The sequence below is a fragment of the Petromyzon marinus genome, chromosome 8, assembly GCF_048934315.1.
Source record: "Petromyzon marinus isolate PM22_M1 ecotype Great Lakes invasive population chromosome 8, UKy_Petmar_22M1.pri1.0, whole genome shotgun sequence".
NCBI lineage: Eukaryota > Metazoa > Chordata > Hyperoartia > Petromyzontiformes > Petromyzontidae > Petromyzon > Petromyzon marinus.
In genome coordinates this window covers 21,424,382-21,450,421 of record NC_133674.1, presented here as the reverse complement: position 1 = coordinate 21,450,421, position 26,040 = coordinate 21,424,382, and the positions used below count along the sequence as shown (strand labels likewise).

The following is a 26,040-nucleotide window of genomic DNA, read 5'->3' as shown; positions in this document are numbered from 1 at the left end:
CACCATACAGAAACAACCACTTGACACTCCGATCAAAATCATCACGTTACCATACATAGCAGGCGTTACTAAAAAGATTTCCAAAATTCTAAACAAACACAAGATCCAGGTCCGGTTCAACACAGTGCACAAAATCCGTGATCTGATCCCATCAGTAAAGGATGTTATTCCTGACTTACAGTACCCCGGTGTTTCCAAATTGAGTTGTATCTGCGGGGACTGCTATATCGGGGAAACGAAGCGACATATCTCTGAAAGAAATTCGCGAGCACAAATCAGATTTGAAACACGGCAGAACGAACTCTTCTGCCGTGGCTGATTATTGTTACAACGCTGTGGGTGATCATGATAGTTTTCTCCGATACCAAGGTGCTCTGCAAACCTACCGGTTTTTTATCAGAGATTTGTCCACGAGGCCATCCAGATTTATAAACACAGACACAACTTCAACCGAGAAGATGGTTTCAGGTTGAGCAATCACTGGAAGGATGTTGTAGATCAAGTCAAACGTTAACTGCCTTTCAAATTTTTTGTACAGTCATATCCTTTTTTCAGTGTTTGTATGTCAAACTTTAGCTGCCTTATAATTGAACAGCCGTTTGCCGCCGCTTTAAAAATCCTCCCCCCGACCCCCCACGCAGAATAACAAAAGGTGGGTTTTACCCACTCTCGTGCAGTGCGAAGTAGCTGTTGCCCGCATCAGCCAATCAAAAGGCTGCTTAACCCAGCCCTCCCACCCACCCACGCCCCCCTTACTGACTCCCCCCCCTTAACCTGTATATAATCCCGGTCGTCTCTGAACTGTGCTCCTGACACAGATATTCTGCGTTGACTATTCCACCTGAAGACGGAAGCTTGTGTTGCCTCCAAAACGTATTGATTTAATTGTTTTCTTATATTTTGTTTTTATTTTATCTACGTGACTTTACCGAATAAAACCAACGAGTATGAATCCTTGCAGTCACGAAAGCTTCAAATCTAGAAGTGACTGCTTTTCAATTCCCAGGATAACACCGGATACTCGGACATTGACAATGAAAATGGAACAAAATCTGTGAAGTGCACAGAGGAAGTGCAGAGAGGTGTATGCTTGGAATCACAGTGACATAGCTGTAGGTTAGTATTGATCATCGTAATATACAATACAATATTACGATGATCAATAGGAGCTTATACTAACTTAACATTCTGAGGGGGAAGAAGCAAGGGCGCAGTCCACGAAGTTTTGTTTGTAATATTCTTTCTAATGCAAGACATAGTTTTTTTTATTTTCAAATACCTGACAAGTGCAGGTCTTATCTGTGTTTAAATATTGTTTAAATTTAGTTTTAATTACTTATCATTAGCCATGATCAATCCACTGCTGGATGAAGGCTTCCCCCAATTCCACGATGCAGCAATCATCTGCTCTGACGCGTTCCATCCCTTGGCTATGTTTGTTTTACTAATCTGAATCTGATACGGTAGATAATCGTTTTGCACTCAAAATACACCTCGTGGAGAAGTGAAATGGGCCGTTTGTTGTCACGTTTCGTGGGAGCCCGATTGTTTGTCCGGTCACATGCCCTCTGTGTTTTCGTCCAACGCGACAGCGTGCGCACATGCACGTCGCTGAGCTACTTCGACAAAAATGCAACCAGGAAACAAACATTGCGTCGCAATGCGTGTGGTCGGACGTTTTCACTGCCGTAACTCAAACTCGGCTCTCACGTGCTGAATATTCAGCATTCACGTCACCGCTACAATGCGGTTCCTGTGCTCCACCATCAAGACATCGTCAATGAAGACAAGAGTCTCGTCGCGACAGTAATTTCGGGCTCTTCAAAAAATCGGTGGGATATTTGCGATTGTGGCTTTGTTGCCTGAGTGCCACTTTAATTTTTTTCCTTCTTTTTGATTTCTTATCTTTCAACTCACATTCCCTATTGTTGTACAACGTCGTCGCAATTATTTGAAAATTGGTCAATTTAAGGCGGTTGCTGTGTGTTAGTGAAGGGGTAGGGGGGCATAGGGGGTTGGGCTTCCAGGACCAATTCAGATTACACTTGCCACTGATGTTCGCCACGAATGTTCGCCACAGCTAGGAGTTGAATTCAGATTGGTGGGTTCATGGCGCAGTGCGCAGACCGCTGCCACATCACCACTCCTCCCACTTACGTATACCTCCTATGTTCTGGCTTTGTTATTAACAACTAGTTGAGAGCTATATTCTTGGTTCTTTCGGTAAAGTCACGTAGAAGGGAAACAATAAAATAATAACTTTTTTCAAATTTTTCTTGCTGTGGTTTTCACACTTGATGATGATTGCTTGTGTTTCATTCGAAATGTCGTGAGAATTGTATTGTTTTATATTTGTATTATTTTATTGTTTCCCTTCTACGTGACTTTACCGAAAGAACCAAGAATATGAATCCCTGCAGTCACGAAAGCTTTAAATCAAAATTTAGTTGAGAGCCCTTTGAGATGAAAGTTCTCTTTAAAGGACATCTGGGATTCATTTTAAATCCCCCCCTATCATCGTGTCATTTGCCTGGAACGACACGGTAATTGTTTGCTGCTTTTGAAAAGTGTTTAATTCTTGATTTTGTTTAATTGCTCATCGACTGTATGCTCCATCTCGCTTACTCAGAACGAGTCACCGTCGCACGCCACACCTCCTTCGTGCCAATCAAGCACCACGTTGTTCCTTGCATCAATTGCTTCCTGGTATTCACTGGATAAAGAGTTCCGATAGAGGATGGATTTTGAGTGGTAAAAAACGAAACGGGGGTTGGGGGGGGAACAGTTGAAGAAAATGCACCGCTCTTTTAGGAAGGAAAGAGAAAAACTAGACGCAGGCAAATGTGGGCAGGCGTCCTATTTGTTTACACAACAGCGACTGGTGTGCGATTGACCTCACTCAGGCACGTGCCTCCCCCTCGCCGGCCCTCCATAGTGTCTGCGTATGAACGGGAAAAGCTGACCTTCTTAAAGTATCGCTTTCGCTCCAGCTGCCTGTGCTCCACCTGGCCATGCCACCGCAAGCCCCTAAACATTCTTCCGGAGAAGGGCAGTTTATCGTTTTTCCTTCCTTCGCTGTCTCCACTCAAAACACCTGGTTCCCGCTGCCTTTCCCCACCTCAACGCCCGAGCACTCTTTATTTTTTATTATTTCTGCCGCTAATGCTACCTTTCGATGGATAACGCAGAGCACTCCGCAACCATTCGTAAAGGGAGTGGAAGAGCGTTTTGGCTTTAACGCAGGGGAAGGCTGGGCTCAGAGTGCAGAGCGCTGAGCTGTCACCAATGAGATCCTGGGCTCAAATCCAGGCAGCCGCCAAAGAATATGAATTCCTGCAGTCACGAAAGCTTTAAATCAAGATATAACAGAAGAACTGAAGCACGTTCATCAATAAAACAGTTTTCTTTGTGTTAGATGACGTAAATATATAAAGGTGTCGTTAAACCCGCCACCACCCGACACAGTCAATTAGTAAGGTTTGCCACGTAAACAGAACGTGCCAATTCGTCACTATTACAGCACACCGGTGTGTGGGAGAGCCAAGCCAAAACATTTACAATCAAAGTACAACGTTTCGCCAGTAATTACAAGTAGGTTCATCAGGCTACAGCCAGATTTGCGAAGTCCACCTGTTTCGTTCCTTAAATAGAGGCGTAAATGTGATGACTTCACTTGTGCGCTCTTCTTGCGCGAAATGGCGGGGGTTAATGAATATATATATTCATATGGTAATCAACGTACGCGCATTATTAGAGCCTGTTGTTCTTGTGCTTCCTGTCGATTGTGTGTACCATAGCCGTACCAACGTTCATCAATAACGCTGCCTTAAAAATTAAAGCCTATAGCAGACTTTTTTTTTTCTTGTGTTATTAGTGGTGAATACCACTGCCAATGCAGTATCACCAATTAATTCTCAAAAACGGGGTTGTTCCTTGTTAACAGCCACCACTCGGGCCGTGTACCATAATTTACTGGGTTAGTTTTATTCGTAGGCTTTCACCACTAAGATTATCATTTATAATTTGTTTCTTTTGGGTTAGATTGTGTCGGGATAATGTAAATTTGTAAATACTCTATAGCTTAAAAAAAATGTTATACCTACACTATCAATATAGTGATGTAATTACATACCTATAACCCGAAATAAAGTAACTTGTAATCTATTTCCATTGATGGGGGCAGCACCGTCAGCGATATCTCGAAACAGTCTCTCCGCTCCTGCGCTGCTCGTCACTACTGCATCTCTCTACTGAGATGGCCACAATCCCATCCGGTTTCAGTCATTCTAAATCCACTCAGATCATTGTCCTCATCTCCCCCAAGCTCCTTCCAGTATTTCCAACATTACTATCCTTTGCGCATCTTGATAATAACTCTCTTGAATTCAGAATGAGAATCTTTATTTAGACTGCAGGAGGAATCCGATTAGCTGTAAAGCTCTTTCACATAGATATCCAGTATGGGCAGGTCAGCAAATGAAAACAGCAAACAATACAAAACACAATAGGAGTGGAAAATATAGAAAATGGTAAGCAAGTCACTAAATATAAATACATAATAAATGCATTAATGTTATAAGTCCGATTTATCAACCAAAGGCAAGGCAGCAAAAACAAAACAGTCCTAGATCACAGCAAGATAACACCACACAGTAGTTGTCCCTCAATAAAATGGCACGTTAACATTGAACTATTGATACATCACAGCTAATTATCAAAGGTACAAATCACATTGGCACTAATCTTTTGCTTCAGAATATTTTGGAAGGAAGATTTATGATGGAAAGGGAGGAAAAAAGGTTGTTCCAAAACGTTGGTGCTGCATCGTCAAAGGCTTTGTCACTTGTTCCAAATCTTGTTCTAGGGATATTTAAAAGGCATTTAGATGGACGCCTTGGGTTTCTTGTATTTGACAATGGGATTCATGAATTAGTTAAGTATAGCGCTGATTTGCCAATAAGGATGTTATGCACGTTGGCTTTCTCAATCAATATCATCCAGAATATAGTTTTTGGGTTAGATCGTGTAAATATAAATTTGTCGTTAAACCCGCCACCACCTGACACAGCCAATTAGTAATTACAACTAGCTTCATACGTTGTTTAAATTAGTGCCTATGCAGGTCACCATACATCAATGAGGATTATCTGTACGCAGACAATAACAGGTACTGCTATTTTATTACAAGCAAACAACAGGAAGTACAGGAACAATGTGCATGCATAATGTTCGTTGATTACCATATTAATAAACAACCAAGCAATGAATAGCCATTGTAATTTATATGCATTAATTAATGTAACACCCCCTTCGCACATAATGGACTCACAAATGACGTCATCACATCTATCCCACTATTTAAGGAACGAAACAGGAGGATTTTTCCACAAATCTGGCTGTCGCTTGATGGAAAAAAACCCTATATTATGAGAATTTTATGGATGAACAGGAACCATTGTAGATTTCTTCTTGCATCAAGTGATGTGAGATTATATTTTAAGCCTGGGTCACAAAGCTGGGCCCCCTGCATGGTACATCCAGCGCAAATCTAAGAGCAGAATGGTAAAGGGAGTTTATTCTGAAAATAGTTTTCCCATTTTTTCTGGCAACAAAACAGGTGTTAAGATGTTAAAACACCAAACTGAAACCTTTTACAAGGAATCAAGTCTGCATTAACCACAATACTTGTGGTCAGAATGCAAACAAAAAACCTACTCTGATAAGATAATCCTCATTGATGTATGGTGACCTGCATAGGCATGGTCTAACACCGTTTTGAGACGAGGCTCAAAAGAAAGCTGTCTCTGGTGTGGACCAATCAGCTTCAAAGACAATGCATATATTATCAGAGTACGATTTTTGTTTGCATTCTGACCACAAGTATTGTGGTTAATGCAGACATGATTCCTTGTAAAAGGTTTCAGTTTGGTGTTTTAACATCTTAACACCTGTTTTTTTTATTTAAAGCTTTCGTGACTGCAGGGATTCATATTCTTGGTTCTTTTGGTAAAGTCACGTGACTTTACCGAAAGAACCAAGAATATGAATACCTGTTTTGTTGCCAGAAAAAAGGTTAAAAAAAACTATTCTCATATTTTGGTACTGGAAAAGGAGGTCCCATGATGGAGTTTATTCTGTTTAGTGTTTCAATAATTGAATGGAATTCCATCGCGTTTTGTTTATTTCCAATTCAAACTTATTCACTGTATCTAACATGCCTTGATTCAATAAAAAATTAAAGGACATACATATCTGTTTCGTGTTCAAGCATTAAATGCATGTTTTTGGAAGGATGTATACATGTTTATGCATCCTTTTAATTTCCAAACAAATTTGATTTGTATTTAAAAAGTCAATTGGAACCCATAACATTAAGTTAAAAAGGCTCTAGCCTCATTAAACTCATCAAATTCAGCTGATGCTGATGGCATTCTACCAATGTTACCCAAAATAGCCTTGAACTCCCTTCCTATTCCTGTAAGGTATCTTTGAAATGTCTTATCTCAAAACTCTGAACCAATCACCCTTGATCTCAGAAGCTGTGCAAGGCTGAGCCTGGTTGATAGTTGTGTAGTGTAACAGTGCCGGTTGGTGGACAGCAGTGGCAACTGTGGTGAATAGATAGTACACACGCTGGTGAGGGCGTACACGGTGTGTGGACAGAGGGTTGGAACAAGGGTAAGGGTCACGGAGGACCTCGTCTGGAGGCCCCTGGAACCTGCTAGCGGGTTCGAGAAGGGCGGAGCCAGGCCACGCTGGGAGCATAAAAGAAGCCGAAAGCAGGAGCTTGAGGCTGCCGGTTCTGGGAATCGACTCATCTCGCTGTTGCTGTCGTCTCGTCACCATCATCACTAAACGTCTCCGCGCTGCGAAGATTAGTAGTTGGCTATCTCAGTCAGCGCTGTCAGTATTAGATGGCTAGTGTAATGGACAGGCGAGGCTGAGCTACTGTGGAGAGTGCGCAGACGAGACCGTGAAGTTGTTAATAAAGAAATTACTTCCTAGAAACTCTGTCTCTGAATCGTTGACACTTCAACTGGTGTCAGAAGTGGTTGGAAAAATGTAATAGATGTTAGGGCATATTAGTGATGTTGTAGTTATCAAGGAAGAGGAACCCACCCATAGTGTCATCAGAGGATGAGGATGACGAGATGGTCATCCCTCCAGAAGCCCCAAGACCCCAATTACAAACCCTGTAGGCACGAGAGCGATGACTGCAGATCAGCTGGAGAGGGGCACCAACCCTCCAGAGTCACGAGCCGAGGATGAGTGGTGCGAGGTGGTTGGCCGTCTCAACCTGCTCCTTCTGACCATCGGCCAGCTGGTCGTGCAGCTCTCCACATCTGCTGCCTGCCGTTCAGGGGACGGCAAGTGGGCCACAGGGCTCGCTGGAGCTGCCACTGGCAGCAGCGGTTCCCGCGGTGAAGACCACACAGTTGCTGACCGCCCTTTAAGCCATAAAGGGCACGGCATTGTCGGCGGGCGCTGCTGAAAGTGAGCCACGGGGCAAGTCAGAGCTGCCGTTTGCAGCGGCGATTCCCGCGGTGGAGATCACGAGATTGCTAGGCGCCATTTTGCCCGTGGAGGGGACGGCGTGGCCGGCGGGTGCCATTTGGAGTGGGCCTCCGGGGGCATTGGAGCTGCCGCCTGCAGCGGCGATTCCCACGGTGGAGACCACGAGGTTTCCGGGCGCCTTTACCTGTGGAGGGTATGGCGTGGCCGGCAGGCACCATTTGGAGCGGGACGTGAGACGACGTTAATGCGGCAAGGCAAGAGGCTGCGTGCCAACCACGATGGCTGCCTCGCATTCGGGAGCTCGTGGTGGCGGAAGGCAATTGGTCGGCGCTCTGTCATCACTTCAGAGTAGCTTGGTTGTCCATCAGATGGATGGAACAGGAGGCCCTGCAAGCTCTACCGATGGCCCTCAAAGACGATGCATTGACGGCATTCCAGCCCATCCTGGAAGGTGATTGGTCAAATTTCCAGTGGGCATGTGCCCAAATTGTGGCGGTCTTCAAACGGCCCTACAGTGCCCACAGGAAATTTTATGATGGAAGCGGGGGAAGGCCGAGACGCCTCTTGCTTTTCGTAGAGCTCTGTTGGCGTTGGGGCAAGAAATTTATCCCCACATGGACCAGATAGCACTCGACTCCCTAGCAGTGGAAAGGCTGCTGTCGTTGGCACGGGAGTTGAGGGTCATCCCGACCATCAAAGTGGATGACGAATTGATGTCCTTGAAGGTGGCCCGGTGGATTCAGGCCCACGGAAGCATGCAGAAATGGCCCAAGGTGGCGACTTGAACAGGATATGCTCAAGCAAAGGGGCCCACTTGTCGGAAGGTAGAGCTGGTGGCTGCGGTATGCGGCTATGGGCCGCGTGGGCATCGTGGATTTGCTATCCCTGATGGGGGTTTTTTGCCCATGCAGCATGCCGAGAGTCATGACTGTTGTTGTCGGTGCGCGAGGGACATCATGGTTGTGCTGTGTGGTTGCATGTGCCCCGACGTGCTCGGAGGGAACAGGTGTTGGGTTGTGGATGCACGGGAAGTATCACGGCTACGGTTTTGGATAACTGTTGTTTTATTGTGTTTGTGGTTTAAGGGTTTTGATGTTCCTTGGTTGTGGGAGTTGCTCTGCCTTTCCACCAAGTTGCATTGCTGTGTATCAGCCGGGACGGCTGGTTTTTTAAACAAGTGGGGGGGGGGAGTGATGTAGTGTAACAGCACCGGCTGGTAGACAGCAGCGGCAACTGTGGTGGACAGATAGTACACATGCCGGTGAGGGCATGCACGGTGTGTGGGCAGAGGGAAGGAACTAGGGTAAGGGTCATGGAGGACCCCGTCTGGAGGCCCCTGGAACCTGATAGCAGATTTGAGAAGGCAGGCGCGGTCAGGGTGGAGCCAGGCCGCGCTGGTAGCATCAAAGGAGCCAAGAGCGGGAGCTCAAGGCTGCCGGTTCTGGGAATGGACTCATCTCATCGTTGCTGTCATCTCATCACCATCGGCACTGAACGTCTCCGCTAGATATTGCGCTACGAAGGATATTAGTTGGCTATCTCAGTCAGCGCATTCAGTGTTAGATGGCTAATGTAATGTACAGGCTAGGCTAAGCTACTGTGGAGAGTGTGCGGACAAGACCCTGAAGTTGTTAATAAAGAATGTGCCTCCTAAAAACTCTGTCTCTGAATCATTGACACTACACTTGTGTAGTGCTCTTAAATGAAGACACACACTACGTAGTTGGAGGTAATCCGTTTATTAACACTTCCTTTAATCAGGACCTTTTCGGAGCTGGATCTATCATTGGTGTAGACGTCCTTGTCACTACGTAACCCCCTATACACGAGGCTATTGCAGCTCCACGACCCGACGACATGACCCGACCCAACAAACGTTACTCACTCAATCGACCCTCGATCATCTCATCGCTCCCCTTTAATCCTGTTGCGTGCTCTATCCCCCTATTGGCGGATATACCGTCACTACACTTGTATTGGAGATTGTCTGGGAATGCCGAGTGTTGTAGGCATGAGGCTGCAAGGCAGCCAGAAGACGGCAGTGCTGAGCGTGACCCCCACATTTGTATAGTGGGATCTCTACGACTACTATGCTTTCTTTCAGAAAGCCAACCACAGGAATCTCCTAAAAAAAGTGTCTTGAGACTCAATGATGTGTTCTGCCTCAGCAGCAGACCATGCTTTCCCACCTGATGATGGACGCTTGTGTTGCGCCCGAAACGTCGTGATTTAATTTATTTTATACCTACATGACTTTACCGAAAGAACCACAGAGTATGTTTTAAAAAGGTTTGAAATGGGTGTAGCCCAAGAGTCATAAAGAAGTGGGCAGGGCTAGTGATGTTAATGTGAGAAATTAGCATGTAAATGTAAGAATGGAGAGCAGCCTACTCGACGAGGGCACAGAAGTGCCTATGTTAATGTGAGAGATTAGCATGTTAATGTGAAATCGAAAAGTGGTGCAATCCAAAGGCATGAGAGTGCAATCCAAAGGACATATGAGCATGAGAGTGCAATCCAAAGGATGTGAGCATGAGAGTGCAATCCAAAGGCATGAGAGTGCAATGCAAAGGACATGTGAGTATGATAGATCTAAGAGAGAGGCATAGAGAAAGAAAGAAACAGATTGTCGGAAATAACAGCTGACATAGGCAGGATAGGATGGAAACATCATAGTTAAGACTTTACCTGGTTAATAACGTCCTTCCAATGATTGGTCAGTGTGTGTCTGTATTTATATATCTGGATGGCTTCATGAACAAATCTCTGAAGGTAGCTAGTAGGTTTGCAGAGTACCTCCGTCTTGGAAAAATCAATTTCGTGTGAGCCCACAGCGTTAAAACAATGATCAGCAACGGCAGAGGTATTGGTCCTACTGTGTTTCAGATGTGCCTTGTGTTTACAAACGCGGTCCGAGACATGTCGTTTCGTTTTCCCAATGTAACTGCTGCCGCAACCACAACTCAGTTTGTAGACACCAGGGTATTGCATGTCAGTAATCACATCCTTTACAGATGAGATCATAATTATTATCATTTATTTAACTCTATTTCATTTTAGTTCAATATTCCAAACCACTCAAACCTTTTGATTTAATCGTTTTTACCCTCCAAAGCCTTCAATAAGGACAAATAATAGCCAGTAGTTCAGACTAAGAGCAGTTGCAGCCAAGGAAGGAACATCTCCAAGAGGACATTCACCATGGAGATACAGGGATTAAATCAGCCCTTGTTCATGAGCGAGATGAATGATCATATCGTGCAGCCTTGAGAGATGACCACGGCATGATGAGGTCTTCATTCAGTAATGAATAGAGCAGGGGTCATGATGATGATTGTGCCAGATTTGTACAGAAAAAACTCACGATGTGCATAAGATGGTAGCCCAAAAAATATTTTAATAACAATGCTCAGAAAAAGTCATGCCGACCGCGAGAGGAATATTATTTTGATGTCACCTCCCTGTGCAGTAATCATGCGGGTAGAGCACATGAACGTACATTCACACGGTAGACTGCACTGGAAATGTAGAAAAACTGAGTTGGTTTGGGTCCCTGAATTTTTTTGACGGTGGAAAATTAATCCTGAAACTAATGTCCAGGACAAACGTACTCTTGAAAATCTCATGCCACAAGTCGGTGACACAACGCGGTGCGAGAATGCGCAAAAAAAGGGAAATCAAAGCAAGAGAGCATCTCTCTCACTCTATCTCACTCTCTCCAAGCAATTTATCCGGTGTTTCCATAAATGTCTGTGGTGTATTAATCGCAGGTGCTGCTGACACTTCAATATCAACCACATCTCTATTGAGACTAACATAGCATGGGAACGCAAAGTCGAAATATTAATAACACTGCATAACCCAATAGTAATCATTTTTTGCCAATTTACCCATAGTTATGTTTCCCTTATATGGTTGCAATTGTTGTTCTCGAATCAAAGGATAACAGTAATAATCGAAAACGAGCTGACACAAAAAAGTATATTGTAATGATGATGCTATCGAAACGCAATCAAAGCTGTGGTAACATCGACGTAAATTCCGTCCAAAGATTGATGAGGGTCAAGGCTTCATCTTGCAGCAAAGGAAAGAGAAAAGCTGAACAAATCAATATCGGCCCTTTCATATTGATTAACAAAACGCTCACAGAGGCTTTGTAGCGAGAGCTCACCAGAAAGAAGGGAACAGTCTGATTCTCAATGCACCACCCGGCCTCCAATAGCTCTCAAAGGCAGGGGCTTCTCTCACCCAGGCCACGCTTTGATTCTGTACCACATGCTCTAGCGGATTAAACTCACACGACATTGAACGGCCTCACGAATGCACGAGTAGAGTGGACCAGGGTGAGACTGAAACAACTGGCAAGTGGTACGTAATTTACTCTTTGGTTCTTTCGGTGGGCTAATGTAGTGAATTATTTGTCTTTTGTCAATGTGACACTTTTTTTGCTGATTGGCCATGTCGGGTGGTGGAGGGTTACGACACATTTATAAATAAACGCGATCTAACCCAAAAACCTTTATTATGAATGTTGTGTGTCTCTATGTGTGTCTCTGTGTTGTCTCTCTCTGCTTGTCTGTCTGTCTGTGTGTCCCCGTGTCTGTGTTTTGTCTCTCTCTCAAATTTAGCAATCTTTGGAAGAACGTAATCATCCAGGTAAGGTGCTGACTGTTGTCTGACTATTGTGTTAGCCGACTCTCTGTGTTGGATAGCATTGTATTTCTAAGTTCACTAGGTTTGTTTTCTACCTGATGACGATTGCTTATGTTGCAATCAAAACGTCGTATTATTCAATTTATTTTCTTTCTACGTGACTTTACCAAAATAATTCCTGCAGTCACGAAAGCTTCAATTCAGGGACAGAATTTGCCCACTAAGCCAGCTAGAGAGTCGGGCGATCCTAGGTTGGGTGCGGGGTGCTTTGTATGGTAGTGATGGTGGAAATAATAATTGAACATGTAAGAAAACTACAATTATACATTGATTGTAATTTCATTGAATAGACTAATCCTCAGAAATGAAAATAAAACCATTCACCTGATATTTATATAATTAGTAATGATTACAGTATTAATATCAGTATCCTCTATTTACCCAGACAAGGCCTCACCGCGAGTGTGAAGACTCGTTTTCAGGAGTCTTGCAGTGGTGTGTTTGGCACCTGTACTGGGCTATAAAAAAGACTGCATGTTAATAAATGTTCTCAAAAAGTTTTGGCCCATTCCCATATATCTTGGCACACGACATAAACTCAAAAAATAATGTTTGCTTTGTGTTTCGATATACTTTTTGCAAACCAAGTTTATATTTTGTGTTTTCAATGGTATTTGCTGGTGTTACATTCAACATTTCGCAAAAGAAAGTTTTTACATTTCGCTTTAGCGGTAGCATTCACTGGAGTTGCAGCTATGTAATGGAAAAATCTAGCCTTTAAGTGGCCCCACCACCATCATCATCATTATTTAAAAGTGCAGAATGGCTGAAAATATTTCTTACACATCTACATGGCTGTATTTTCTTAGAGAATCCTACTTTTTCAACCTTTGACCTGGTACACGGGAGCTGCAACCTTCTGTATTTCACGATTTTAGATCACCGCCAACCCTCGCACCCTCACACCCCCGCGCTACCTCTGGCAGCTGACAGCCCTTGTGAATGGATACAATAGTAATGGCTAGAGATAACTTAAAATGGGGGGTTTCATTTGGTGGAGACTTGGCCCAAGCCACTGATTGCAAAGGTCTGTGGTTTGCACCTGGTGGCCACACTGGTTCTTACCGAGGGTGTATCAATCATGAAAATGTTACGTGTGCTTTACAGTACACGTCAAAAATCCCCTGAAGTTATTCAAAATTAGTCGGCCGTTATGTGTCGGGCGTTAGGGTATGAAACTTTCTAAATTATACAAATTACCCGCAAACTACTCAATTGGGATTACACATAGCTATAATCGCCCCACTACTGGCAGAGTCATGCCTGATTTCAGGTCAGGTTCAGTCATCGTGTACCCCCTGGGACAGATGGGACTGGGGTGTTCCATCAAAAACAAATCATGATCATTATTAAAGTAGACAAAACATGCCATCTCACATGTTTTTGTGTCATATTCCACAATTTCGTGGTTCATGACCCATTTATGAGTGACCTCATGCCAACTTGTCTGAAATATGATTTACTTATAGAATGTGAATTAAAAATACAAGGACATATACAAACAGGCAAAAAATAAATATACACATCACAGCACTTAACTAATTCAGAGAATGAAAACCTCATACCCCACACAGTCTACTATTAATTATGCTATGCACACAGCAACTGTTTAAAATAATTAAATGTATAGCGTTCAAAAGTGCCCTCCGTCCATACCGTGTAAATAGCAATTACCAGCTTAATTCAAATAACCCCCCATCTCCCTATTTCTTATTTACAGAGCAATTACTTTGATGAACGCACAAAAGATTCACGTACCCTCCCGCATATGACAAACATAATTTACTCAACAATTTCCTTTAAATTACCAATATCGCCATGTCTACATTGGCTGGCCCTGTACCGCACACCATTTCACAAGGCACAATTCAACTGACTGCGTGGAGCTGGGAGCATGTACATACGTTATATATACGCCTCGCTATGTGATATACTCTCGTGTTGTGTGTGGGCTGTCAAGCACAAAAGACAAAGGGACTACAAGGGCCCATTGTCCCAGCAGTATTGATCTCGGAGCACGAGCAAGTATTTGTTAAACAGCGGGTTGCATTTTAAAAGGTTGAACCAGGTCTGGGATTTGTTCCACGCTGGCGTTGGGTGTTTGGCGCGGGCAGTTTACAGATGTTGAAGCCCCCGAGCAGGAAAATGTTGCCGCGCTTGCAAACTCGAGTACATGAACGTGCTTGTGTTTGCCAACGAGCATGTGCATACATTGGGCATCTGTTGTTTCACGCACATGCGTGTTTGCGCAAACATAAACATGGCTTGTGTAGATCGTAGGCTCGGGCGTGGAATACAGATCACCTGTGGTCAAAGAGCAATTCATTCTAGCGCATTCTAAATGGCTCTGCAACTCCCTTGGCAGAACAGATTGTCGTCATCAGCACACTCGGAACGTTTGTCAGGTTGTCAGACTGAGCGGCAGTGTGTCAGCTGGCGCGTCAGTACGTCAATCGCTGGCGTAAGAGTGTTGGTCCGCATTTGCAGATTAATGTGCCCCCCTGGGGTAATCACTGTAACCACAGAATGGAGAGAACAGCTCGAGCTGTGGCTTCAGGGCGAGGTCGTCACCCCCTGCCCCGTGCCAACTTGGCACGGTGTCCTTGCATCCCAGTGTGGGTGAACGTGGGTCAGTGCACACATTTTAATTTTCTGTTGCAGGCTAATATAGGCATCCTACCGGGCAGTCCTTGTCTTAGTGCAACATGACAATGCTTACACCAGCCCAAGCGGCTCAGCTTGAACCGGAACGATCTGCGGATATCAGGAGAACACGACAGCGGGGGCATGTTGCTAATATAGTTTTAAGCCTCTCGGGATGCACTGACTGTTCCCATGTCATCCACACACGCAGGAACCGATGTCTGCTGACAGGTTCGTGGTCAGCACGCTCACCATCCTGCGTCCAATTACTCGATTCGAAGGTCGTTCGATTTTCAAAAATTCCCTGGAAATTTGTGATGTCAAAATAAACTTCCTTCGCAAATGGGTGAAGCTTTACTGCTTATTTCATCGACAAAGTATGAATGGTAAAATTTGCCAGAGTAAAAACACTGCCATTATGTAAAAACCAAAACGCTGCCCTTTGTAGCAATTCTTAGACTGGTCCCCGATGCAAGTTAGTGAACTATCCTCAATAATTTCCTTACGAGGTTAAAACTCCATTGGACTGAACTGCCACAACGCTTGCAAGAAACACCACATCTGTTCTGGCGACAGCTTGCACCCTCCAATTGGTTGCTCCTAACACTCATAATCTTGATTTGAAGCTTTTGTGACTGCAGGAATGCATACTCTTTGGTTCTTCAGGTAAAGTCCCGTTTCGATCGCAACACCACTTGTGTTGCGATCGAAACGTCATGATATATTATTTTTTGTTTTATTTTATTTTTCTACCTACGTGACTTTACCGAAAGAACACTCATAATCTACTATATGTCGCAGACGTATTTTTTCACAGCTTTAACTCACAGCAGGCGCCAGCCAAACTGCACATGCATGGGCGCCCACCGTCACGGCGCACTGGTGTCGTCATTGAGGTGCTGCATCTCCCCCACACACCTCCTCTGCACGCGTTAACCGGCCCCTCATCCCCCCTCGTCGCTCACCTGTGCACGAGGCGCTTGCGGCTGACACAGCTGGCGGAGCTGTAGTCACGGGCAATGCACACCTTGCGCCGGCTGCATTTGACGTTGCGGCAGGGGTCCTTGGAAGGGTCGAGTCCTGTGTGCGTCAGGAACAGACGACGGGCGGAAGGGGTTTTCGTTTCAAGCAATCGCATAGTTTTACCAGTGCACCCTTGGCTTTGCGACGCAGCTCTTCGTTAATGCAGCTGGCAGGAAAGGTGGGATGAGATGGAGAAAGTGATTTATGATATCTGCAATTTACAGGTTCGTGTGAGCTCCAGGGCACTGTGTTCTGTACTATGTGAGCAACGCCAGACTCAAACCAAGCCTGCTGGCATGCACATCTCCCCCACTCAATGAGAATGTTGGTGTTTAAAACCCAACGTGTGCAGACTCGAGATGGCTAAGGAGTCCGTGTGGCAGTGATTAGTGACACAACCTCTATGTGAACCAACACAAGGCACTTGCTCTACATTGTCACGACCGATATCGAAAATAAACAATTAAACCAGCAATATCAGCTCAAATGTTACTTTTGTAATTCTTGCAAACTCGCAATTATTCCAAGTGCACATGTGATGGCCACTCTATCCATAGTGGTCCCATCACAGATAAGCTAATTTCCGATCTTCTCTTTTATACATTTACACATTTGTGCTTTTATTGACTTAAAAGGTTGTTTGGAGGACCCAGTCTTCTATTATACTAATGGCCGTGGCAATGACATCCTGGTCTCCATTACCCTCGCGAAGGGAGCGATCACAATTACAGACGAGCTCCCCGGAGCCGCATTGCGGGTAGATTCATTATAGACGTTTGCGCCACGCAAGACCTCGGGTGACTTTCTCTTTGTGCGGTTTTCGCTCCCGTGGCAACAGAGAAAACAGCAAACAACGCAGGAGGCGCGATGGTCCTGAGGAAGACTTGATATGTCCTAGGTCTCCTCCCTGCACCACCACTACCACCACCATCATAATAAATGCATTTTTGAAAGGTAAAGGTGCAGTCCTGCAATTGATTCCTCATGTCACTGCTGGTGGAAAGGGTCTGCACCTGTATGTATTTTGAATTTTTTTCGCACCATGTGTAGCCAACTGTGCTAAACAGAGTTGCGGGGAAAGGACAAGAAACTGAACATAAAAAGCAGTTCTAAAGAAATCAGTTTTCAATTTAGATTTAAAAGTGCATAGCCCCAGTGGCTTCCTAATATCGGAAGGAAGAGTGTTCCAGACGACCGTAGAAGCACATTTGAAAGCACGCGATGCAGTGACCGTCTTTGTAGCGACCGTCTTTGTGTGATTGTTTATACTCCTTCACAAGATCAGCAAGGTAGTGTAGTTCATTAATGGCAAGTACTTTGTGTGTAATGAGCGTGACCTTTAATGTATTCGTTCAATAACCAAAGCTAATGCAGCTCGGTGAGCACCGGACAGATATGGTCGGATCTTGCAGTACCCGTCATGCACGTGTCAAAAAATGTGTTTACGCTTCAGCTTGCTAATGTTTTTGTCAGACATACATACATATAAAGTATCAATTAAAAGTAAAAATATTATCCTTCTTAAATAATAATATCTGGTGCTCATCTTCATTGGTGGTCTGACCCAGTGGTGAAAATGCAATATTCCAAATGAAATAAATAAAGAAATAATGCCCTTCATTTACTGAGAAAAAGCCTCAATTTGTTAATTTGGGAAAGCTCAATGAGTCTCAAGACTATTTTCTAGAAGGGAAAATTGCCTAATTCCATTAACAAGAGTTTGGTTTTATGTCGGAGGAAACTGGAGAACCTAGAGAAAACCCACTATGTATATTGGGGGGGGGGGGGGTGAAATTCAATATAATAATTCATTGGTGAACTGCCACCTACTGCCAGCCTCGTGGAAGGGGGGCGAGGGATCAGCGTATCCATTGGGACAACCGCTGTGATTTTGGCACAAGCTTTTATGAGAGTAGATTTCCTCAACCATGTCACCAAACTGCACAACTGCAGCCTCATCGCAGGCCAGCATAAACACATCGGCAGGGATGACAGTCGCTGACTCTGAGTGTGGCCCTTGTAGGCTTATCATGGCAGAAGTCAGCGGTAGATGCACATTCTGTGCTCTCTGTAGGGGAATGGCAGTGGTGGGTGGGGGGGGGGGGATTTGGGAGTTTGAGGAGGAATGGGTGGAATGGTAAAAAAAACAACTAAAATGTTCTGCAACGTTACAGTTTGCAACCCCAAGCCGAGTGTAAACTATCCTATTACTCCCAGTGGACCAATGCAATCATAATAGCCTACGGCCCTTTGTCAATGTATTCACTGGATGAAAATCTCCTCCACACTGTGGCGGTCACGGGGGTTGGTTGGCCATACTTCACAGAGGCCCAGGACTGATTCAGACATCATCGCTGCTGATGTTTGTCATGACCACGAATTGGACTCGGAATGCCATGTTCATAGTGAAGTGCCCAACCACTGTCCCCACACCGCTCCCCGCATTACATACATCCAAAATGAATCTGTGTTTTTTTTAGTGATGAGCATATTATTTTGATAAAAGCAAGAAAATATGCAACTTATCGAATGTGTTTACGTCTATAAGTCTAGCGATGAGTATGTTTTAACGTAGGACATTGCCACACAGGGCGATTTTTGGCTGGGGCATGACCGATAAATTACACTGGTCTACAGCCAAAATGCTTCCGCAATAAATGTAGTCCAACTTAACTAATTCTGAGTCACTGAGAATGAAAATGATGCTTAAAATTGTTGATTGGCTCTAGTTTTCAAGATATGCTACTGGGTCAGTATATACGACCCTTGAATTTGGAATGGTGGAGGATAAGTGAGTTATAAAGGGAAAGGGATCTCAATTTAAACCAGAAATGACTAAAATTCATCTTTTGCTGGATCTATGAATAAATCTATGACTGGCTTTGGACAGTACTTGCTTTTTGAGCAAAACAATGAATGATGCAATCTGAACCTGGTATTGCATCATACATGATATTAATTGCATCACGTTATTCCTAGAAGACATGGATGATGCAATTATAACTAGGCTTACATCCCTCTGCTGAACAAATTGCCCTATATCAGCTCTAGAAATTGTACAGTGTCGTGCTCTCTTATTTGTCAGTGTTTGATTTATGCAAAAGGACACATTTCTGTTTAGCCAAGGTGAGCAGAGAAATGCCTCGTACTTGTGTGAACAAAGCAGATAACTTCTGCTATGTTTGTGGTGAAGTGACTTTTGCATCACAAAAGTGCATTATAACCACTATGGTTAAGAAAGCCTATCACCTTTATTTTGGCTGCAAAATTGGAGATCGGAAAAATATGTTATTCACGGCAATGATTTAGCGTCCAATTTAATCTGATGCGACTGTGTTTGGAAGTAGGATACCTGGTACAGTATATAAATACTAATTAAAACGTATCTCCATTTAAGTATAACCAAGGGTTGGAACGCGTTCGCTGAGAAGGTGCTAAGTGGACCGTTGCATCGCAGGATCATGAGTGGTGGCAGCAGCTTGGGGAGGAGGCCTTAATCCAGCAGTGGATTGACCATGGCTGATGATGGTGATTAGGACGATGATGTAAAAGTACAAAGGAACAAAATCAAAATATTTATTTAATAAACAGCTGACCCTGAGCTGCGAGTGCATGCATGGCCGTATGAGTGAATACGTGCGTGAGTGCATACGTGATTGGGTGCGTGCATGCATGCATACGTGAGTGCGCACGAGTGAGTGGGGCTTTTTCTGAAATGGTGCTTTTTCTGGAAGATTTAATTGTTTCAATTTGCGTGCAGTAAATTTTAAATGTATCTTGTAATTTTATTCTTTGTTACGGTGGCACCCGAATCAAGAGCCGAATGGCTCACAGGGTTAGACCAAATAAATGAAACTGAAACTGAGTGCGAACGTATGTGTGTATATACGTGCGTGCGGGGAGTGTGTGTGTCTGTACAGCCGAGTGTGGAGTAGTTGGTCCCTTGTAGTGCAGTGTTGCACAGACAGGCGAGGAGCACACGGAAGCATGTACATCACTACAGGATGTTTGCCCAAATCACTCCTGTCTTTATTTTCCAGGAGATATGCATGTTACCGTCATTAGTATAAACCACTACCATATCATTGTCTCTGTAATCATCATCGGCATCAAAATAACATTAATCATTATTATCATCCCGGTCAACATAATATTCTTTATGATCATCACCATGATCATCAGCAACAACACAACCTATTAGAAAGCCACTGACGCTGTGCACTTTTAAATCAAGATTGAAAAGCCATTTCTTTGGAACTGCTTTTTGTGTCTCGTTTGTTGTCCTTCGCCCGCACCTCCGATAATTATCACGGTTGGTTATGTACGGTGCAAAATAAGTTCAACATGCATATATTATCATAAGCTCCATAACCATAATTAATATAATTATCATAATTTTCATTAATTCCTTACAGATAATCACCATCGTCACCACCACCTCGTTCTCTCTGAGCATTGTTGCGATGATGATCAACAAAATCTTTAGCATCGTGGATACACAACTATATGTGTATGTTCTTGGTTCTTTCGGTAAAGTCACGTAGAAGGGAAACAATAAAATAATACAAATATAAAACAATAAAATTCTCACGAAGTTTCGACTGCAACACAAGCAATCATCATCAGGTGTGAAAACCACAGCAAGAACATTTGAAAAAAGTGGCGGTTTTTTTTTATAACGTGAGCACCACGGAGAGCGATTTGGGAGTTATTCAGATGGACGAGTGCGTCTATGTTCGGAAAAGAGGAGGGGGAGACGAAAATAATGGATGTGGTCTGAAAGCCACCGTAAGCGTGAACAATCAATTACGACCCGAAATGGTTTATCAAATCCTTCCAATTATTGCTAGGCCAGAGTCCATCTTCTCGGTTGAAATTGTCTCTGTGTTTGTATATGTGGATAGCCTCATGAACGAATCTCTCATGGTAGCCAGATAGCTTGCAAAGAAACCTCTGTCTTGGAGAAGTCAATGTCATGTGAGCCTACTGAATTATAACAGTGATCTGCCACGGCCGAGGTGTTGGTCCTACCGTGTTTTAGGTCTGCTTTGTGTTCACGAATGCGGTCCGAGACATGTCGTTTGGTTTCTCCAATGTAATTACTACCACAGAGGCAACTTAGTTTGTAGACGCCAGGGTACTGTATGTCTGGAATCACATCTTTTACAGACGGAACCAGATCACGGATTTTATGTAATGTGTTGAATCGGACCTGGATCTTGTGTTTATTCAAGATTTTGGAGATATTTTTTGTGATCCCCGCAATGTAGGGTAAAGTGATGGTTTTGAAAGGCTCCTCAAGAGGGTCCTTCTTCATGGTTGGAGTGATAGCTTTGCGGATTGTGTAGTCGGAGTAACCATTAGCCTTAAGAGCTTGGTGTACGTGCTTGAGTTCGCTGGCTATGTGTTCCTGGTCGGATATGCATTGGGCTATATGGTGCAGAGTCTTGATGAGGGAATTCTTCTGGGATGGATGGTGGTGGGAATCCGGTTTCAGGTAAGCATCCGTATGGGTAGCTTTCCCATAGACAGAGTGGCTCATTGAACCATCAGATCTCTTTTTTATTAGGACATCCATAAAAGGTAGCTTGCCATCTTTTTCGACTTCCATGGTAAATCTGATGGCTGGGTGTATGGAATTGATGTGGTCGAGGAATTGGTCTAGAGCAGGACGGCCATCTGGCCAGATGACAAAAGTGTCATCCACGTACCTCTTCCATAAGGTTGGGCGAAGAGTGGCAGTCTGGATGGCGTCAGTCTCAAATTTATCCATGAAAATGTTGGCTACAACCGGAGATAAGGGGGAGCCAATTGGGGTGCCCTCAGTTTGTTTGTAGAAAGTTCCATTCCAAGTGAAGTATGTATTGGTTAAGCAGTGTCTCACCAGGGGGATTACCTCAGTGCTTAGTCCTTGATGAACCAAGTCTTCAATGATTGCGATGGTGTCAGGTACAAGAACTTGGTGAATAAGGAAACTACATAAAAACTGACAAGCAGGTCGTCTGGGGACAGGGAAATACTCGTGATTGTCGATACCAGGTGAGTAGAATTTTGTACCGCAGAGGTGTTTTTTCCAGTGAAAGGCCACAGGATTTCAGACAGAAAACGATCCAGTTTGTAGGTGGGGGAGTTGATAGTAGAGACGATGGGACGAAGGGGTGTATCTACTTTGGTTCTTTCGGTAAAGTCACGTAGAATGAGAATAAAATAATAAATTAATAAAATAAAATAACACAAAATTCTCACGACGTTTCGGCCACAACACAAGCGGCCTTCATCAGGTGAAGGGACGAGACTGTCTGGAGGGCAGCGCTGGAGCGAGTGTATCTATTTTATGTATTTTTGGTAAGCCGTATAATCTTGGTGGCCTGGCAGCAGAAGGTTTCACCGAGAACTGTTTGGTTTGATCAATTAATGCGGTTGAATCAGAAATGATTTTGTTGGTTTTTATGACGAGGCTGTTGGTGGGATCTCTTTTTATTGTTGTATAGCTGCCATCGTTGAGTAATTCTTGAATTTTGTTGTTATATTCTATTTTATCCATGATGACAGTGGCATTGCCCTTGTTGGCTGAGAGGATGACAATGTCATCCCTCTTTTATATAATTCAAAACGCTCATCTTTGCTGAGGTTGCCAGCTGGCATCTTAGAATATAACAGCAAAATTCAAGAATTACTCAACGATGGCAGCTATACAAAAATAAGATCCCACCAACAGCCTCGTCAGGCTAACACCACCTTTGCCTCCCCAGTCCTGATATTTACACATTGTACCAGGTACTCATTTAAGACTGGGCCATCCTCGGGGGGGCCCAGGACCAGTTCAAATATCCACCATTTTTAATTGTCGTGAGCAGGAGTCGAACCCGGGTCGTTGGTTTCACAGCGCAGTACGCTTGACCACAAACGCGGTATATACAGCCCAACCAAATATTCAAACCAGCTTTATGCACCTATACATACAAAGAAAGCCTCTTGACAAATCACCTGGAATGCACCCGATCTCATCAGATCTCCAAAGCAATACAGAGTGGAGACTGCATTGTGCTCAGATGGGCGACCACCTTACATAAACCATAAGTTGTAGGCTACACTGCCATCTGCCGATGTTGTCGGCAGAGGGCAGTGGAGCAAAACCCATCTTTGTACTGTACTACACTTCAGTGTCTGTGCTCCCCACCTTCAACCAACCCGCACTGACCAGCGCGGTGAAGTACATTCAAATAACCAAACTGGACGTACAGTAATGTGAGGAGGCCCTCAACCAACAGTGTGGCTTGACAAACGTGCTGTGCTTGTCACAAACAGAGGTTCACCAATATGCTCTTAAAACGGGGCCACACGTACACATGCACGCAGCGTCACGTGCGTTCGAACAAAAGGGCTTGGAATAGATTTGCGTAGATCATTCAATAACCTCTGCAAGAAGTAAAAAAAGAGACGCACTGCACTCTGAGAGGCAAACCCACTGCTTTGTGCGATTTTCAGCTGCGGCAGCGGTTCTGCGGTCCAAGCTCGTCATCACCCCTCCTCCTCCTTCCTCCCAGCTCCTCTCCCACCCCCTTCCGAGCACTTGGCAACTCCAATACCGGCGAGGTCAGGGATCTGGATTTCCACCAGGGCCACATAACGATGCATCGATTCATGGCCGAATCTGACTCACGCGATGCAATGGGCTGACATAACCTTTGCAGTCACTATAATTCTTAAATCCCTCAGTCTTTGTGACTGTTGGGCACATCTGCTCCTGCTCTTGCTGCCTCGTTCATCAAATCTTTTGGAGGAAGGAGAATCGTTCCATCCGTACCATCTATCTTTCTCCTGTGCTGGCAACAGCAGTCGACTTGGTAATCATCTCATCTCGAGAGCAGCCTGTGCCTTGATCGTGATTACGGGTATTTCTAATCCCCGGGTCTCCTTTGTGAAAGAGCCACCATATCTCCTCAGTGGCTCTCACCTGGTAAAATGAGCACCGACTCGTAGACTGAGGAATGCTCTTCGTGGACCGGATCAGAAAATGAGGCTTCACCGTTTGTTTATATCAAATGTGACAAAGGTTATCACTCTAGTAATCGCCAGGCACTGTGCGGCAGAGTATTCATGTGAAGGTTAATGTAGAGCTAAGGTGCCATGAAGATAAATGTGTTCCGACATAACAGCACAAACACACATACACCTAAATACCATTCCACTGTAGAGGTACGTTCAGCCCTTTCTTAATCCACTGCTGGATGAACCCAGTACGCATGCAACGTTGCGCCGACGTTTGCATGTGGTTGGAACCGTTGGACCAAGCTATTTTACTGAGATTGTCTCTCCACACCATGTCAGTCATGGGTGCTATTTCATCATACTTCACATTTGGCAATACAGGTTTGTAATGGTGGGTTAGAGCACAGCAACGGTTAATATATCCTTCGCCACTGATGTTCAGTATGACCGGGAATCAAACTCATGTTGCCAGGTTCATAGTGCAGCGCACGACTCTGTCACTTCTCCCCACATATCGACATCTAGTCTACGTAATTGTGATTGAATATGGATTAGGTATGAATACGTATATAACAGTACAGTTGGCCCATCAGCCAGGCAACCCATTATTCACGCAGCCTCTGGCCACAAGGAGCAATCTAATAAATAATCACGGGACACGCAAGCTGTGTGGTGTTGCGTGGACAAGTGAGTGATTTCACGCGAGTTGATTCATCAGAGAGAGATCAACAGAATCAGCCCGGGGTCAGGTGAGTTTGGTAGCACGCGCACATCTATGTGCACAACAACATCGCGCATCTACTATAGGTTGATTTTTAGCCCCTGCGCCAGCAACGACAGCCTCAGCCAAGTCTCCCTGTGTCACTGAAATGCAGCATTTAAAGTACATGTTGTGTTCCCGCATCCCATTTCTCAGAAAATGGCAACATTGCAATTCAATGCGACAGCACAATCTCTACAATGAGACGCAGTCTTACTACCAAACTACCGACAGATTTTACCGAACAATAACGCGGGATTGTCATGCGAAGGGCGGGACGTGAATAATTCATCCAATTGATTCCTGATTTGCGGCTTTTTGTCATCGTTGCATCAAGGACGGCCAAGTAGCCTCATGAATTTATGTCCAATCTATGCGATCCACCAGCCTTGGCCTAAGCCACGCTCAGGCTGCCTGCTGTGTCCCTATTGCAAATTGGCTAGCCCAGCCTGTGCCTCCTTAGTCACGTCTGTCTGTCTGTCACTGGCAAAACAAGAAAGCCAATAATTTGACAGACCAGAAAAATTTTCTGAAACATAAACAGCTAAAAGTAATGGCTCCAGCTAGACCACTTGCACTCTTGCGCAACTGGAAATGTCGAGGGTTTCTTTTCCATATTTCGCGAATCATATTTCTTGTTGAGCTGTCTGCACAGGCATTACGAGCAGCGCGGTTGGCTCTCAGCTGCCCTTGAGGGTGTGGATTTTCCGTTCTCCCATTTTCTTTCTCCCCCAGCCCCCACCCTGCCGCATGCCTTTGTCGGACCGAAAGCAGACGAAGGGTTAATTTATAATTTTCCAGCCGAAGGCACAAGCCAATGGAACGGAACATTCCCGTATCTTTCTTTTCAAGTACAGAGGAGGAAAAAAACTACCATTGGAAAATGCAGACTCAAGTGGTTACAGAGCTGGGAGGGAGCAAGGGATCTGGGGGCTGCTGGAAACATGATGTGGGAGAGGAACAGTGGAGAAAGCAGAAGAGCCCAACGAGCAGTGTTCGTGAGATTTCACGCATGAGGCAGTCCATGAATAATCCTCGGGTGTCGGCGGCTCGTGAAAAGAACAAAATTTAACATGACCCAAACTCACACCCCCTCCACCTACCAACAAGAAAAAAGAATTAATAAAAATAACATTTCAGAAATATTCCCCTCTTCTAGCTTCAAGGTCATGTTGTGACTGAGTGGGAAACGATGGTCCTGTTCAGTAAAGTGTAAATGTGTGAAATGAAAATAAACAAGTGATGCACATTTTGCTGTTGTTTAGACTGGTATTTGTGGTTTCAATATTAATTGGGGGAGTAAGTGGTGCCGTTATTAGCATATGGTGCTATAAGCCTGGAAACCCTGGTTTGATTCCCGGCTATGACTAACATCAGTGGCAAGTGAAATCTGA

At 44.4% G+C, this 26,040-nt stretch overlaps 1 protein-coding gene across 1 annotated transcript in view; it reads right to left on the bottom strand.

The window, feature by feature from the left end:
* LOC116940374 (testican-3-like) overlaps positions 1–26,040 on the bottom strand; it is a 211,272-nt gene that overhangs the window by 53,624 nt on the left and 131,608 nt on the right. The window contains exon 4 of the mRNA XM_032950154.2: positions 15,837–15,951. Within this exon, the coding sequence (XP_032806045.1) occupies positions 15,837–15,951 (115 nt within the window). The remainder of the gene's footprint in view (positions 1–15,836; positions 15,952–26,040) is intronic.